Source organism: Rhinopithecus roxellana, chromosome 3 (assembly GCF_007565055.1).
Source record: "Rhinopithecus roxellana isolate Shanxi Qingling chromosome 3, ASM756505v1, whole genome shotgun sequence".
NCBI classification, from domain to species: Eukaryota; Metazoa; Chordata; class Mammalia; order Primates; family Cercopithecidae; genus Rhinopithecus; species Rhinopithecus roxellana.
Genome location: NC_044551.1, coordinates 177,238,381 through 177,254,249, shown reverse-complemented (window position 1 = coordinate 177,254,249; position 15,869 = coordinate 177,238,381). Strand labels below are relative to the sequence as shown.

Genomic DNA, 15,869 nt, shown 5'->3' with positions numbered 1-15,869 from the left:
TAGGATATTTCTTTCTGATTATGATTTACATAGAGATTGCAGAAGCAAGAAACAGCTACATGTGTAGGTAGCAGAACAAAAGAAAAATTGCTTCCAAGATAATCTTCCATCATGATATTAGTATTACTGTTATTAGTATTCCAAGAAGAAGTGGGAGTCAGTAATTTTGTTTTGGCTCCCATATAATTAATATGACATTGCAATTATGTGTTGACATGTGTTACTTTTACTTATGTGGCAAATCACCATGACAGAGGGGTGAGGTGGGGGGATGGGCGTGCCTATGTGCGTGTGAACACACACACATGAACTCAGTTCTGCGTGGAGCCCACTCAGACAGGTCTGTTAACACACACAAGTCATTATGAAAGCCTGAATTTTCACAGCTCCTTCCTGCCACAATGCATTCATTCTTCACGTGACTAATACTTTATATTTTATATTTCAAACACCTCCTGTGTTCTTGGCACTATGCTAGGCACTGAGTGTACATTAGTGAACAAGTTTCCACCTTACATGGTGAGCAGCACTTGTGCAGACAGAACTCGGGATAAATTTAATATTAGCTTAAATAACACATAATTAGAAGGGCAAGCCTCTGCAAACACATTAAATAATGTATTCCCCAAGCAAACATTAATTTTGGCTGGCTTCTGTTTTGGATGATGATGTGGAAAAGTGGAAAGACCCTAATGGAGCTTATGCCTTTAGCTCTTACACCTTAGCAGGAGAAGCAAATAATAATCAAATAAATGTACAAACAATATATAGAAATTGTGGGTCAGGTACGGTGGCTCATGCCTGTAATCCCAGCACTTTGGGAGGTCCAGGGGTGTGGATCACCTGAGGTCAGGAGTTCAAGACCAGCCTAGCCAACATGGCGAAACCCCATCTCTACTAAAAATACAAAACTTAGCCAGGCGTGGTGCCGCGCACCTATAATCCCAGCTACTTGGGAGGCTGAGGCAATAGAATCACTTGAATGTGCTGGACAGAGGTTGCAGTGAGCCAAGATGGCACCACTGCACTCCAGCCTGAGTGACAGAGTGAGACTCTTTCTCAAAGAAAAAAAAAAAGAAATTGTGATGGGTGCTTTGGGAAAAATGTAGGGTGGAGATAATATGGAATATATGATATAGGTTAAGGCATCTCTGAGAAAATGACATTTGAACTGAGAACTGAATGAAGAGTAGGTAGGAATTTCCCAGACATGGAGTGAGGGGAAAAGCCTCTGTGCTAAAGCTCTAGCATGTGCAAAAGGCCCTGAGGCAGAAGAGACTTCTGCCTGTATCCTGAAGAGGATAGCTCCAGTGTGGCTAGAGTAAACCAGCTGAGGGTAAGGTCAAGGGGTAGAGCCTTATCTTGTTGGCCCTTTTAAGGATCTTAGAAATACAGAAGTCTTCTGCAGATTATCCACCCGGTACATGCAAATGAGCCCTCATCAGGAGCCTCCTTCTTGGACACTAGAAAATATACAACATACCTGACTCCTGGAAGTTCAGGTCAAAGGATAACAAATATAGTTTATTCCGGTCATCTGAACTGAGCCTCCATACCAGACACCCCCTGCCCCTTCTCACTGCATCCCTACCAATGGACCACCCACCTGCACCAGAATACTCACAGCATCACCTGAAAACAGCCATGCTCTGCCTGTGCAAGGCCCTTGCTCATCCCCTGTGCTTTCATCTGCTGATCCTCCCCACCTGGAATATTCTCCCTGACTCTTCTCTCACCCTCACCTGTCCAAGCCTTACTCATACCCAGGCCCCCACCGAGTAGCACTTTCTCTGGGAAATCATCCTCGTCAGTCCCAGCTCTGGCTCCATGTCCTTCCTCATTTGCCACAGTTCCTTCCCTATGTCTACTGCCATTACCACACTAAAAATGGTTTTTGTTGTTGGCTCACCTGTTGTTAGTTATCCCCCTCTGGCCTGTGGCCTGCCCCGCTAGAGCAGGAGTCATAACTGTCTTGTTCTATCTTAAGTGACAGTCCCAGTAACAAACACATAGTAGGTGCTCAGTAAATATTGAATGAAACAATGAATGAATGAATGAATGAATGAATGAGATGTTCCACTGACATAATGAAAACCCTCTCCCTCCCACCTCTGCCTGTGAATTCCAGGTCCCAGGGGCCTTCCAGAATGACTCTAATAGGTCTTTGGAATGAAGCTTTTCAGATATTTGGAGACCACAGATGTCCTAATCTCATATATATATATATATATATATATATATATATATATATTTTTTTTTTTTTTTTTTTTTTTTTTTTTTGAGACAGAGCCTTGCTCTGTCACCCAGGCTGGAGTGCGGTGGCACAATCTCAGATCACTGCAACCTCCACCTCCCGGGTTCAAGCCATTCTCCTGCCTCAGCCTCCCAAGTAGCTGGGACTACAGGCATGCACCACCATGCCCGGCTAATTTTTGTGTTTTTTAAGTAAAGACGGGGTTTCATCATGTTGACCAGGCTGGTCTTGAACTCCTGACCTCAAGCGATCCACCTGCCTCAGCCTCCAAAAGTGCTGGGATTATAGGCATGAGTCACCATGCCCAGTCTAATCGTATTTTCTATTCTTGATTTTCCATGTTGGAACTTTAGATCACCAGAGTTAGCAGGGTTCTTGTACCCAGTCTGATTGAGTGTGCTTATTCACTAATGTTCATTGAGCACCAAGCACTTTCCAAAACAAAATAGAGACACTAAGAAAAATAAGATAAAGTCCCGACTCACCAGTTCACAGGCCATTACAGATGAGGAAACTGAGGCATGAGTGGTGAAGGTATGGTTTTGGTATGGCAAAGCTGATCAGTGGCACTGATGAGTGTCAGAACTGCCACTCAAACTTGGGTCTTTCCACCTTTCCACCTGACCTCCATCTAAAACAGCAAATCATCCAAAAATAATGTTTGCTTGGGGAATACATTATTTAATGTGTTTGCAGAGGCTCACCCTTCTAATGATGCATTATTTAAGCTAATATTAAATTTATAGCAAGCTCTTTTGTCTCCACAAGCACTGATCCCAATGTAGCATTGAGTCTTGTTGTATGGGAGCTGGGGATAGCTACTTTTAAAATCCCAGGCTGGGCATGGTGGCACACGCCTGTAATCCCAGCACTTTGAGAGGCCGAGGCAGGCGAATCATGAGGTCAGGAAATCGAGACCATCCTGGCTAACATGGTGAAACCCCGTCTCTACTAAAAAAATACAAAAAAAGTAGCCGGGCATAGTGGCGGGCGCCTGTAGTTCCAGCTACTCGGGAGGCTGAGACAGGAGAATGGCGTGAACCCGGGAGGCGGAGTTTGCAGTAAGCCCAGATCACGCCACTGCACTCCAGACTGGGAGACAGAGCGAGACTCCATCTCAAAAATAAAAAATAATAAAATAAAATAACATAAAATTCCAGAGGACTGACCCAGAAAGAAACTGAACATGTCCTCTAGGCCAGGCTTTACCTCTGGGTAGGTAAATAAACTCTCCAAGGCAAACACTTCTGTTTCTAAACATTGCCAGAAGTTTAGGGAGACTCTCGTGACCCCCTTACTAATCTTTTTTGGGTTTCCCATACTCAAAGCAGGATGGGCAAAGGTTCTTCTCTACGTCTAACTGAAATCTCTCCTGCTGCATTACAATTCCATTTCCTGGAGGGGATCCAGCCAAGTGTAATTTCCTCCCTCATGTTTCTCAAATCACTAGTTCCCATCATTGCCCTTGGAGCTGAGTTAGAGTCACCGGTTATAGGCCCAGCAGGGCCATTTTGACGACAGCGTTTCCTTTTCTCTGGGTTTTTTATGAGCTTCCTTGTGACAGGCGTATGCTTGGTGAGATCAAAACGTTCTGGGGGGATATTCCACAGGGGAAACCACCTCCCAAAGTCTGCCCTCTGCAAAAATAAAAAAGCATGCTAAATAGCTGAGTTTTATTAACTGGGGAAGCCAGGCTGAGGAAAATGCCCGATAATTAAAAATAATGGCTTCCTTACAAACACAAAATTGTATTAATTTAAAAATTGGTTTCTCTATCACTGAATTCCTACCAAGCCGACTGGGAAGGGAATCGTGCTGATCCCGGCAGTGAAAATAATTCAAAATAACTTTTATGTTCTCCAGGAAGCCTCAAGGTTAATTTAAATATTGCTAGCCGGGTAATTTAATTCGGAATAAGAGAACACTGCAGCTAAATTAAAGCTCCCACATGCTCTAAACTGGGGGGCAGATATCCTCAAAGGGCCGATCGTGCCTGTTGGACCCTCCAGCATCTCGCACCCACAGCTGGAGCACCCCCCTTTATAAATGGCACCCTCATAATTAAAGAAATTTGATTAGATTACACAACTGGCCTGAACTCCTTGGCTCACCTTCCAGTGAATTTTTCAGATTTAATTATTAGAAGGATTGGACATTTTAATAGAAATTGTCACATTTCAAAGTTAACTCAAACCTGTGCTATCAAAAAATCCCATTGTCCCAGGGACATGGTAAATTTGCAAGTAAAAACCCACCCTAAGTTATCCATGGCTAATGGCTAGCACCTATCATTACTTCTTTATAGTTGGTGCACCTGAGACAATGGTCAGAGGCCTCTCAGCTCTAAGTAACAGCAGCAAATCCCAGGGTGGCAGTCAGAGGTTAGGGACCCCTCTTCTTTGTTTACCAGTATTTAGTTCTTTCTGTAATCACATGTAAGCACTAACCAGGCCTGACCCTGCTTAGCTGATGAGATCAGGAATGTTCAGGGTTCTTTCTATAATCTAAACACCTTCACACACTAATATTATGATAGTCAAGATCACATATATTATTTACATGTTAGCCTTTCCTGTGATTACATATTATAGTGTATTATGCACACATATATACATCTATACACACATATGATTATATTATGGTTATATATGTGATTTTCCCATTGGTCTTTCCCAGGTAACTAAAGATAAGGCTTTATATCACACTGAGTGTATTTTAACCAAGAGTACACGTCAGAATCACCCAGGGAGCTTTTAAAAATCAAAAATCCCCAGCAGGGCACGTGGCTCATGTCTGTAATCCCAGCATTTTCAGAGACTGAGGCAGGTGGATCACTTGAGGTCAGGAGTTCGAGACCAGCCTGACCAACATGGTGAAACCCCATCTCTACTAAAAATATATAAAAATTAGCCAAGTGTGGTGGTGCACCTCTGTAGTCCCAGCTACTCGGGAGGCAGAGACATAAGAATCACTTGAACCCGGGAGGCAGAGGTTGCAGTGATCTGAGATCGTGCCACTGCACTCCAGCCTGGATGACAGAGTGAGACTCTGTCTCAAAAAAAAAAAAAAAAAAAAAAATCCACAAGCCCCAAACCCCTATTCCCCGAGGAGCTGCTTCAGCAGGCACGGAGCCAGCCAAGCCAGCCGAGCAGCAGTGCTTTAAGAGAGCATTTCATGTGGTTTAGAATTGCACGCTTGATGGAAAGTCCGTGGTCCAGCACCCCTCAATCCTAGAGGTGTACAGCCTGGAGGTTAAGACAGCAAGCTCCGTATGGGGACCCTGGCTCTATCACTTAGTATTTATCTAGACTTGAGCAAGTCACTTGAACCTGTCTATACCTTGTGTGTAAAATGGGGATGATAATAGTGCCTGCCTGAGAGTGTTGTGTAAATTAGATAAAACAAAGGCAATGCTGAGAACAACACTCAGTCTGTGTAAGTGCTCAGCATGTTGCCATTGCTGGGGTTTTTCTTCCTTGTATACCAGAGCAGACACCAAGCCTGGCATTAGCCGACACTCAATGTTCAATAATTAATAAACGCACTGGGGCCCTATGATATGAGCAAAAAGAAGGAAAAAGGAAAAAACAAATAAGGAAAGGGAAGGAGGAAAAACTAAGGAAGGCCAAGGGGATGGAAATAAGTAGGCATGATTGGAAGTCAAAAACCCTGAAAATCCTTCCTCATTGTTATTGCATCATTCATTCTGCCTAACACAAGGTTGGAGAGGTCTTGAACCAAAATCTGAAACCCATAGGTTTAAGAATGATGGTGGCCTTCCGCAGTTGTCCCAGATGAACCAACCCAATGTGACCAAGCTTCTGTTGGCAGAGGAGATGATCTATCTTTCTGACCCCCACTGTGTGTTTTGCTCTGAAAATGATGACTCCAACCCCCAATAATTCAGACGGCATTAAATTTTGGACCTGTTTAAAAAAAAAAAAAAATCCCACTACTCAGCCTTTGCCGTCTTGACTGTTCCCAGTTGCTGCAAGTTGTTGATAGGAATCTTCCAGTTGAAGGTAGGGTTCCTTATAATCCCAAGAACTCACCAACTTTATTCCTCTCCCCATGCTTTGATGCATTCTCTTTTCTTTTTCTTTTTGTTCTTTTGTTTGTTTGTTTTTGTTTGTTTGTTTTTCAAAACAGAGTCTCACTCTGTGGCCCAGGCTGGAGTCCAGTGGCATGATCTCAGCTCACTGCAACCTCCGCCTCTCGGGTTCAAGCAATTCTCCTGCCTCAGACTTTTGGGTAGCTGGGATTACAGGCACACGCCACCATGCTCGGCCAATTTTTTTTATTTTTAGTAGAGACAGGGTTTCACCATGTTGGCTAGGCTGGTCTCAAACCCCTGACCTCAGGTGATCCACCTGTCTCGGCCCCCTGAAGTGCTGGAATTACAGGCATGAGACACACGCACCTGGCCTATACATTCTCTTTTCTAATTGTCCTATGATAAATATCCTATCTTCTCTCTGAGACAACCTTATGGAAACAGCAATGGTTTGGAGAATCTGTGGTACTAGATTCCAATTCCACTTCTGCCACTTGTTTAGTTATGTGACTCCTGTAGACCTCAGTTGCTCTGTTGTAAAATGGTTTCTATGTCATGAGAATGAAAATGGGATCAGGTGTGTAAAGCACCTAGCATAGCATCTGCCAAAGTATCAGGGGCTTGTATCAATTTAGATTAGTTTCCACTGCTAGTAACAGAGATTAGCAATAGCAAGAGTTTAAAAAGGATTTACACTTGTTATTTTCCTATGATCTAAAAGGAGCTTAGGGAAAGCAATCCATGGCTGTATGGATTAACATTGATGACATCCAGATCAACAGAGATCTAGACCCTTTTTCTCTGGATAGGCCGTCATCCTGGAGGTCTCCAGCCCCAAAGTCACCTCATAGTCACAAAGTAAATGCTGCAGCTCCAGCTGTCACATACACATTTCACCCAGGAAAAGGAGGAAAGGGAAGAATGAAAGATTGCCTACCTCTCAGCTGAGTCAATTTCCTTCAAGAATATTTTCCAGAAGACCAGCCAACAACAACCACTTACATTTTGTTGGCCACCCCTGTCTCTGAAGGAAGCTGCAAAATGTGTTTCTTTACCTGGGCACAAAGCTGTTTCCCAGAATGCAAGTGTCTGTGGTATTAGAATTATTCCTTGTCCCACCACCACCCCCCAACCCCCTGCAAAGCTGCAATGTGGAGCTTCCAAGGGCTGTGAAAATGCTTCACAGTCTGTCCATCATTTGACACATTTCAGCGCACTCAGTAGACATACAATACAGGAAGCAGTAAAGCTGGTGAAGTGTATAAGAGGTTAACTGGTTAAAGTCTGAAGGCCTAAGTTCCAGACCAACCCAACCACTTCACTGCTGTGTGACCTTGAGCAAGTTTTGTAACCTCTCTGTTTGAAGCTATTTCTTCATTTGTCAAATGGTCTTTGTGAGCAACAACTCAAACTATGGATGCAAAATGCCCAATACAATGCCTGTGTATATTAGTCCTCAGCATATATTAAAGTCATCATTACTATCAGCTGGGTGTGGTGGCTCACACCTGTCATCCTAGAACTTTGGGAGGACAAGGTAGGTGGATCACCTGAGGTCAGGAGTTTGAGACCAGCCTGGCCAACATGGCGAAACCTCGTCTCTACTAAAAATACAAAACTTAGCCTTGCATAATGGTGCATGCCTGTAATCCCAGCTACCCAGGAGGCTGAGGCAGGAGAATCTCTTGAACCCAGAAGGCAGAAGTTGCAGTGAGCTGAGATCGCACCACTGCACTCCAACCTCAGCAACAGAGCGAGACTCCATCTCAAAAAAAAAAAAAAAAAAGTTATTATTACTATCATCATCACCATCACTATCATCATTATTACCAGTAAGTGCTGTTGAATTATTAGGGTAAAGTGAGGAGGTACCAGACATCTCTCAAGTCTCTTCCTTCTGCCTGTTTACATTGTCCCTTGCCTTCAGCAGCCACCCCAGGGATATCTGGATTTGCAGTCAGTGAAGTTGTGAGAGTGTGGGCTGAATCTGGCTCATTTCATTCACTTCCAGACACCCACTCAGGGCTAGCTGAATCTCAGGAGTCCCTCTCCTTTGCCCCTCACCAGAGTCTAGTCTCCCAGCTCTGCCTTCTGGGGTAGGCTTTCTTCTCTGATCAGATCAACTTCTAAATAAATATTAAATTATGTCTGATGTGTTCCCCTATTCCTTTCAAACCTAAGTAAATCAGTTCATCCCTTTGTCGGAAATCCCCTGGCCATGGTGAGGCCTCCCCACTGATGTCTCGCATTCTTGACAGTGGCAAGATTTTTCTCTAGATATTAGAAGGAAAGAAGTTCACATAGGAATGGGGCTTCGTATTCCCAAATCTTTGTAAAATATGGATTTCTAAGCCCTGTTCTCCACTCTTCTAGGTAACTTTGCTTAAGATTTCATAAGAGGGCCAGGTGCGGTGGCTCACGCCTATAATCCCAGCACTTTGGGAGGCTGAGACAGGCGGATCACAAGAACAGGAGATCGAGACCATCCTGGCTAACACGGCGAAACCCCGTCTCTACTAAAAATACAAAATATTACCCAGGCATAGTGGTGGACACCTGTAGTCCCAGCTACTCGGGAGGCTGAGGCAGGAGAATGGCATGAACCCGGGAGGCGGAGCTTGCAGTGAGCCCAGATCGTGCCACTGCACTCCAGCCTGGGCGACAGAGCGAGACTCCGTCTCAAAAAAAAAAAAAAAAAAAAGGTTTCATAAGAAATCATGGCACCTGTTCTTAAAGATCATTAGCTTTTCAGCTAATGACGTGCCAAAAAGAGTTACAAGTGTGCAAATATGCAAACTCTCTTGCCCCCGGGGTGACCAGGCAGCCCAGGCAAACTCCAGGGTTCAGGTCTATTGTATATTGCTGTATAATTTGCACACTGCACAAGTTTCACCATTCACACTTTCTACAATCCTATGGCACCCTTTGTAATTGTGCAGTGCACAGCCTACCTAACTGTCCATCGCAGCCATGCCCAGGTTAGTCGTCTCTGTCCATAAGCTGCCTTATTTTTATATTCTATTGCACCATACAAATGCTACCATTTTCTATTCTTTTCTTTTCTTTTTTTCTTTTTAGATAGGGCACAATTTCAGCTCACTACCATCTCCACCTTCCAGGTTCAAGCGATTCTCCTGCCTCAGCCTCCCCAGTAGCTGGAACTACAGGTGCACACCACCATGCCAGCTAATTTTTATATTTTTAGTAGAGATGGGGTTTCGCCATGGCTGGTCTCAAACTCCTGACCTCAGGTGATCCAGCCACCTTGGCCTCCCAAAATGCAGGGATTACAGGCGTGAGCCACCACGCCTGGCCAAATATTGCTATTTTCTATCTGTGCCATGATAAGGAGTTTAGAAAGCACTACTCTAACTTTGGGGTTATTTCTTCCTCCAATGAACACTCATGCCCTGGCCATGCCAGCCATGTCCTCCACAGAAGCCTGAGCCAGCATGCCTGGGTGATGTCTTTCAAACCAGGCCTGTTGTGTTTTCCTAGGTCCATGGAAGAAATCTCTTGTCCATCGACTATGATCGAAATATTCGGACTGAAAAGATCTATGATGACCACCGAAAGTTCACCCTGAGGATCATTTATGACCAGGTGGGCCGCCCCTTCCTCTGGCTCCCCAGCAGCGGGCTGGCAGCCGTCAACGTGTCATACTTCTTCAATGGGCGCCTGGCTGGGCTTCAGCGTGGGGCCATGAGCGAGAGGACAGACATAGACAAGCAAGGCCGCATCGTGTCCCGCATGTTCGCCGATGGGAAAGTGTGGAGCTACTCCTACCTTGACAAGGTAGGTGAACATGCTGCCATGACAGCAAGGGCTCTCTGTTATTACTATTATTCCTGCCACTCTTGTGTGTGTGTGTGTGTGTGTGTGTGTGTGTGTGTGTGTGTGAAATGGAGTCTCGCTCTGTTGCCCAGGTTGGAGTACAGTGGCACGATCTCAGCTCACTGCAACCTCCTCCTCATGGGTTCTAGTGATTCTCCTGCCTCAGCCTCCTGGGTAGCTGGGACTACAGGCACCCACCACCATGCCAAGCTAATTTTGTGTTTTTAGTAGAGACAGGTTTCTGCATGTTGGCCAGGCTGGTCTTGAACTCCTGACCTCAGGTGATCGCCTACCTCGGCCTCCCAAAGTGCTGGGATTACAGGCGTGAGCCACCGCACCCGGCCATTCCTGCTGCTCTTGTAAGCTAGCCTAATACGCTTTGCCGTGAGACATCTTAACATCTTTACTTCAACTCTACAAGGACTTCCCTCCTGCTCCCACCCTCACAGGGGGAAGAAAATCTGAAGGCAAATGTTATTCATAGCTCAGCACTATTACCATTGGGGTAGGGGGCGGGGGTGCTAGACACTCAGTAATGGCAAAAAGGACGAATTGTCTGATTCTATTCCAAAAAAGAAAAAAGTGCCATTGAAGCGGACAGAATCATCCCACTGGCAGCGCGGCTCATCATTACTTATGAATTGGAAATGCAGTGATTCATTTCTGCCTTACCCTAAATTAAGCCATCAGGATGGGGAATTTTGCCTAAAATTCAAGCACACAGAGCAACCCTCTCCTACTTGTCCTGTTGGCCGAAACAGCCCATGAATTCTGTCTACATGATTCCCTGTGTCTGAAAGTGCCAAATTCAGGTCTTCGTGCTGGAAAAAGGTCAGGTTGGGGTGGCGGTATGAAAAAAAAAGGTCCCTTTGGGCACGTGTCAAGACTTTTGAAGGCTGCCCCGGCCATGTAGTCATTAGATAGGGGCTTGCTCAGCCTGGGCCTCTCACCTAGACTCCCCTTGGTGCAGGTCCGCTCCTTCCTTTCTCACCAACTCATTACAGCGGTGACCCACAGACAAAGATGTTACCTCTCTGCAAGACAGAACTGCTGTCCCCTCGGTCCTTCCTGAATGCTGTCCTCATTATGCCTGAAATACAGGAATGATGGACCAGGGGAGCAGGAATCTCCCAATTGCCTCTAATTGAAGTCATTTTTTTCCCAAAGAATCAGTGATTCTAGGTTATTTCATCTTTGCAGTAGCTTCAAAATGCAGGATGTGGCTGGGTGCAATGGCTCACACCTGTAATCCCAGCGTTTTGGGAGGCCCAGGTGGGCTGATCACTTGAGGTCAGGAGTTCAAGACCAGCCTGGCCAACATGGTGAAAGCCCGTCTCTACTAAAATTATGAAAATTAGCCAGGCGTGGTGGTGCATGCCTGTAATTCCAGCTACTCGGGAGGCTGAGGCAGGAGAATCACTTGAACCCGGGAGGTGGAGTAGGTTGCAGTGAGCTGACATTGCACCACTGCACTACAGCCTGGGTGATGGAGTGAGACTCTGTTTCAAAAAAAAATACAGGATGCGTTTTCTCTTTTTTAGATTTAATCAGGGTATGTGTGTCACACAGCTCCCCTGTTGGACCCAGTGGCAGTCATTTCTAAGCAATCTTGGGGTTCCTTGTTATTGAGCGTGGAGGTAAACCTCATGCCTCTCACTTCAGCTATCCAAGCCCTCAATTTTTAAAGTATCATCCAAGCAACATCAGTATTTGCAGGGAACTTATTGCAAAATGCAGATTCTCAGGGCCCACCCCAGATCTACCAAATTAGACTCTGCCTTTTTACAAGATCCTGAGTATTTTGCATGCATATTAAATTTGGGAAGCACTGGTCAAGGCAACCACCATGATCCATCAGAATTGGCATGTCCATTTGTCTGTTTAATTTGGTCTAAGCTTCCCATTCTTCATGACTTTTGAGTCGACACGCGGGGAAATGGACTAAATTCTGTCTGTTTGAATGCTTGGTCCTCAAAAGCCAACTGATATGTTCTGTTCCCCTTTCCTTTCTGCAGTCCATGGTCCTCCTGCTTCAGAGCCAACGTCAGTATATATTTGAGTATGACTCCTCCGACCGCCTCCTTGCCGTCACCATGCCCAGCGTGGCCCGGCACAGCATGTCCACACACACCTCCATCGGCTACATCCGCAACATTTACAACCCGCCTGAAAGCAATGCTTCGGTCATCTTCGACTACAGTGACGACGGCCGCATCCTGAAGACCTCCTTTTTGGGCACTGGACGCCAGGTGTTCTACAAGTATGGGAAACTCTCCAAGTTATCAGAGATTGTCTACGACAGTACCGCCGTCACCTTCGGGTATGACGAGACCACCGGTGTCTTGAAGATGGTCAACCTCCAAAGCGGGGGCTTCTCCTGCACCATCAGGTACCGGAAGATTGGGCCCCTGGTGGACAAGCAGATCTACAGGTTCTCTGAGGAAGGCATGGTCAACGCCAGGTTTGACTACACCTATCATGACAACAGCTTCCGCATTGCAAGCATCAAGCCCGTCATAAGTGAGACTCCCCTCCCCGTTGACCTCTACCGCTATGATGAGATTTCTGGCAAGGTGGAACACTTCGGTAAGTTTGGAGTCATCTATTATGACATCAACCAGATTATCACCACTGCCGTGATGACCCTCAGCAAACACTTTGACACCCATGGACGGATCAAGGAGGTCCAGTATGAGATGTTCCGGTCCCTCATGTACTGGATGACGGTGCAATATGACAGCATGGGCAGGGTTATCAAGAGGGAGCTAAAACTGGGGCCCTATGCCAATACCACGAAGTACACCTATGACTACGATGGGGACGGGCAGCTCCAGAGTGTGGCCGTCAATGACCGCCCGACCTGGCGCTACAGCTATGACCTTAATGGGAATCTCCACTTACTGAACCCAGGCAACAGTGTGCGCCTCATGCCCTTGCGCTATGACCTCCGGGATCGGATAACCAGACTCGGGGATGTGCAGTACAAAATTGACGATGATGGCTATCTGTGCCAGAGAGGGTCTGACATCTTCGAATACAATTCCAAGGGCCTCCTAACAAGAGCCTACAACAAGGCCAGCGGGTGGAGTGTCCAGTACCGCTATGATGGCGTAGGACGGCGGGCTTCCTACAAGACCAACCTGGGCCACCACCTGCAGTACTTCTACTCTGACCTCCACAACCCGACACGCATCACCCATGTCTACAATCACTCCAACTCGGAGATTACCTCGCTGTACTACGACCTCCAGGGCCACCTCTTTGCCATGGAGAGCAGCAGTGGGGAGGAGTACTATGTTGCCTCTGATAACACAGGGACTCCTCTGGCTGTGTTCAGCATCAATGGCCTCATGATCAAACAGCTGCAGTACACGGCCTATGGGGAGATTTATTTTGACTCCAACCCCGACTTCCAGATGGTCATTGGCTTCCACGGGGGACTCTATGACCCCCTGACCAAGCTGGTCCACTTCACTCAGCGTGATTATGATGTGCTGGCAGGACGATGGACCTCTCCAGACTATACCATGTGGAAAAACGTGGGCAAGGAGCCGGCCCCATTTAACCTGTACATGTTCAAGAGCAACAATCCTCTCAGCAGTGAGCTAGATTTGAAGAACTACGTGACAGGTGAGGATTCTACCACCAAGGATGGGCAGTGGCTCCCTGCAGGGTGGTTGTTGCCATAGGGAACTTGGCAGGAAGGTCTCCCATCTGATGGTAGGAGAAGCCCACGGGCCATAAAGCCCAGGCAATGTGGTTGGCAGCACTACAGTGTCTAGAAAAGTAGAGAGATGGCAGTACAGAGCAGTCCCGAGGACTGTTTGAAGATGTCCCAGCCACTTTCATGTCTAGTCAGTTGAAATAACTTTCTAAAAGCCCTTCCTACCCCAAGAGAGGAAAGCAGTAAGAAGCGGAGAGAGAATAGGGCTCTGGTGTCAGAAATATCTGGTTCAAATTCTCTCTCTTCTATTTATAAGCCAAAGGACCTTGGGCTAGTTGTCCAAGCTCTCTGAACTATAGTCTCCTTCCCTGTGAAAGACACTGATAAAACCATCCCACAGAGTGATCATGACAAGTAAATGAACTCAGCTGGGCATGGTGGCTCACGCCACTCACATAATCCCAGCTCTTTGAGAGACTGGGGCAGATGAATCCCTTGAGGTCAGGAGTTCAAGACCAGCCTGGCCAAGATGGTGAAACCCCATCTCTACTAAAAATACAAAATTTAGCCAGTGGTGGTGCATGCCTGTAGGCCCAGCTACTCAGGAGGCTGAGCCAACAGAATCACTTGAACTCAGGAAGCAGAGGTTGCAGTGAGCTGAGATCATGCCACTGCACTCCATCCAGCCCAGGTGACAGAGCAAGACCCTGTCTCAAAAAAAAAAAAAAAGAAGAAGAAGAAGTAACTGAACTTGTGTAGTTATAGTTTAGTGCCTGGCAAGTGGAGAGTGGATGTTCATGAAATGGTATCTGCTCATGTTATTAACATTGTCATTACTAGAGATGCAATGAGTGAGCGTAAGTATCGAGATGACTGTAACCCAGTTCTTGACCTCCGGAGGCTCATCTGGTGAGAGATATATACAAATAATCAACAATAATGCAAAGCAGAATTAAGTCTTTGCTACCATATAGGCGTCTGCTCAGTTATTTATCAAAACACATTTATAAAGTGGCACTGTGCTAGGTTCTGGGGATTTAATGGTGAATAAGACAAATACCATTATCTCAAGATGTGTGTGTGTGTGTGTGTGTGTGTGTGTGTGCAGATTAAATCTGATTTTCAAGATTGGCATATACAGAAGGGCCCATGTCAAAATGGGCCTGAAGAATTCATGGGACCTTGGCCAGCAGAAGTGAGCTCAAGGCTGAAGGAAGGCTATGAACAAATATCGTAACGACATAGAAAGTTTGGAGAATAGTATGAAAGGAGGGGCCAAGAAAGGCAGATTATCTACTTCTCTGTGATAAGTGAGAAATTGGTGAAATGAATTAGCCGCGTGTGGTGGCACATGCCTGTGGTCCAAACTACCCAGGGGGCTAAGCAGGGAGAATCTCTTGAGCGCAGGAGTTGGAGGCTAGAGTCAGCTGTGATCATGCCACTACACTCCAGCCTGGGTACAGAGTGAGACCCTATCTCACAAAAAGAAAAGAAAAAGAAATTGGTGAAATGAGAGTCTCTCTCCATCCATCCATTCACCCATTCAGCAAATATTTGTACAGTATCTAACATGTACTACATACTAGAGATACAATGGGAAGCAAGATAAAGTCCCTGTCCTTAGGGAAATGAGCAAGGAAATCAGGATGGTGGGATGGCTAGGTGGATGGCTGGATGGCTGGATGGCTGGGTGGATGGCTGGATGGCTGGGCGGATGACTGGGTGGATGGCTGGATGTCTGGGTGGATGGCTGGATGGCTGCATGGCTGAGTGGATGACTGGATGGCTGGGTGGATGGCTGGATGGCTGTGTGGATGGATGGATGGATGGATGGATGGATGGATGGATGGATGGATGGATGGATGGATGGATAAATAGACGGATAAATTGAGGGATGGGTAGGTGGATGGGTGGGTGAATGGTTGGATGGGTGTGTGGATGGGAGGATGAATGGATAGATGGATGGTGGTAGGTAAGTAGGTAGGTAGAGAAAGGGGGAGAGAGAGAGAGAGATCCAAAGAGACCAGGGCTCCAAAGAGCTAATTTCCAGCAAGCAGGCTGGG

At 46.2% G+C, this 15,869-nt stretch overlaps 1 protein-coding gene across 7 annotated transcripts in view; it reads left to right on the top strand.

Moving 5' to 3' along the window:
* Positions 1-15,869, top strand: part of TENM2 (teneurin transmembrane protein 2) — a 1,294,091-nt gene that overhangs the window by 1,264,912 nt on the left and 13,310 nt on the right. For all 7 annotated transcript variants that reach the window (XM_030927458.1, XM_010358204.2, XM_010358202.2 and 4 more), the window contains 2 exons: positions 9,807-10,103; positions 12,158-13,772. In XM_030927458.1, coding sequence (XP_030783318.1) covers positions 9,807-10,103; positions 12,158-13,772 — 1,912 coding nt within the window. The remainder of the gene's footprint in view (positions 1-9,806; positions 10,104-12,157; positions 13,773-15,869) is intronic.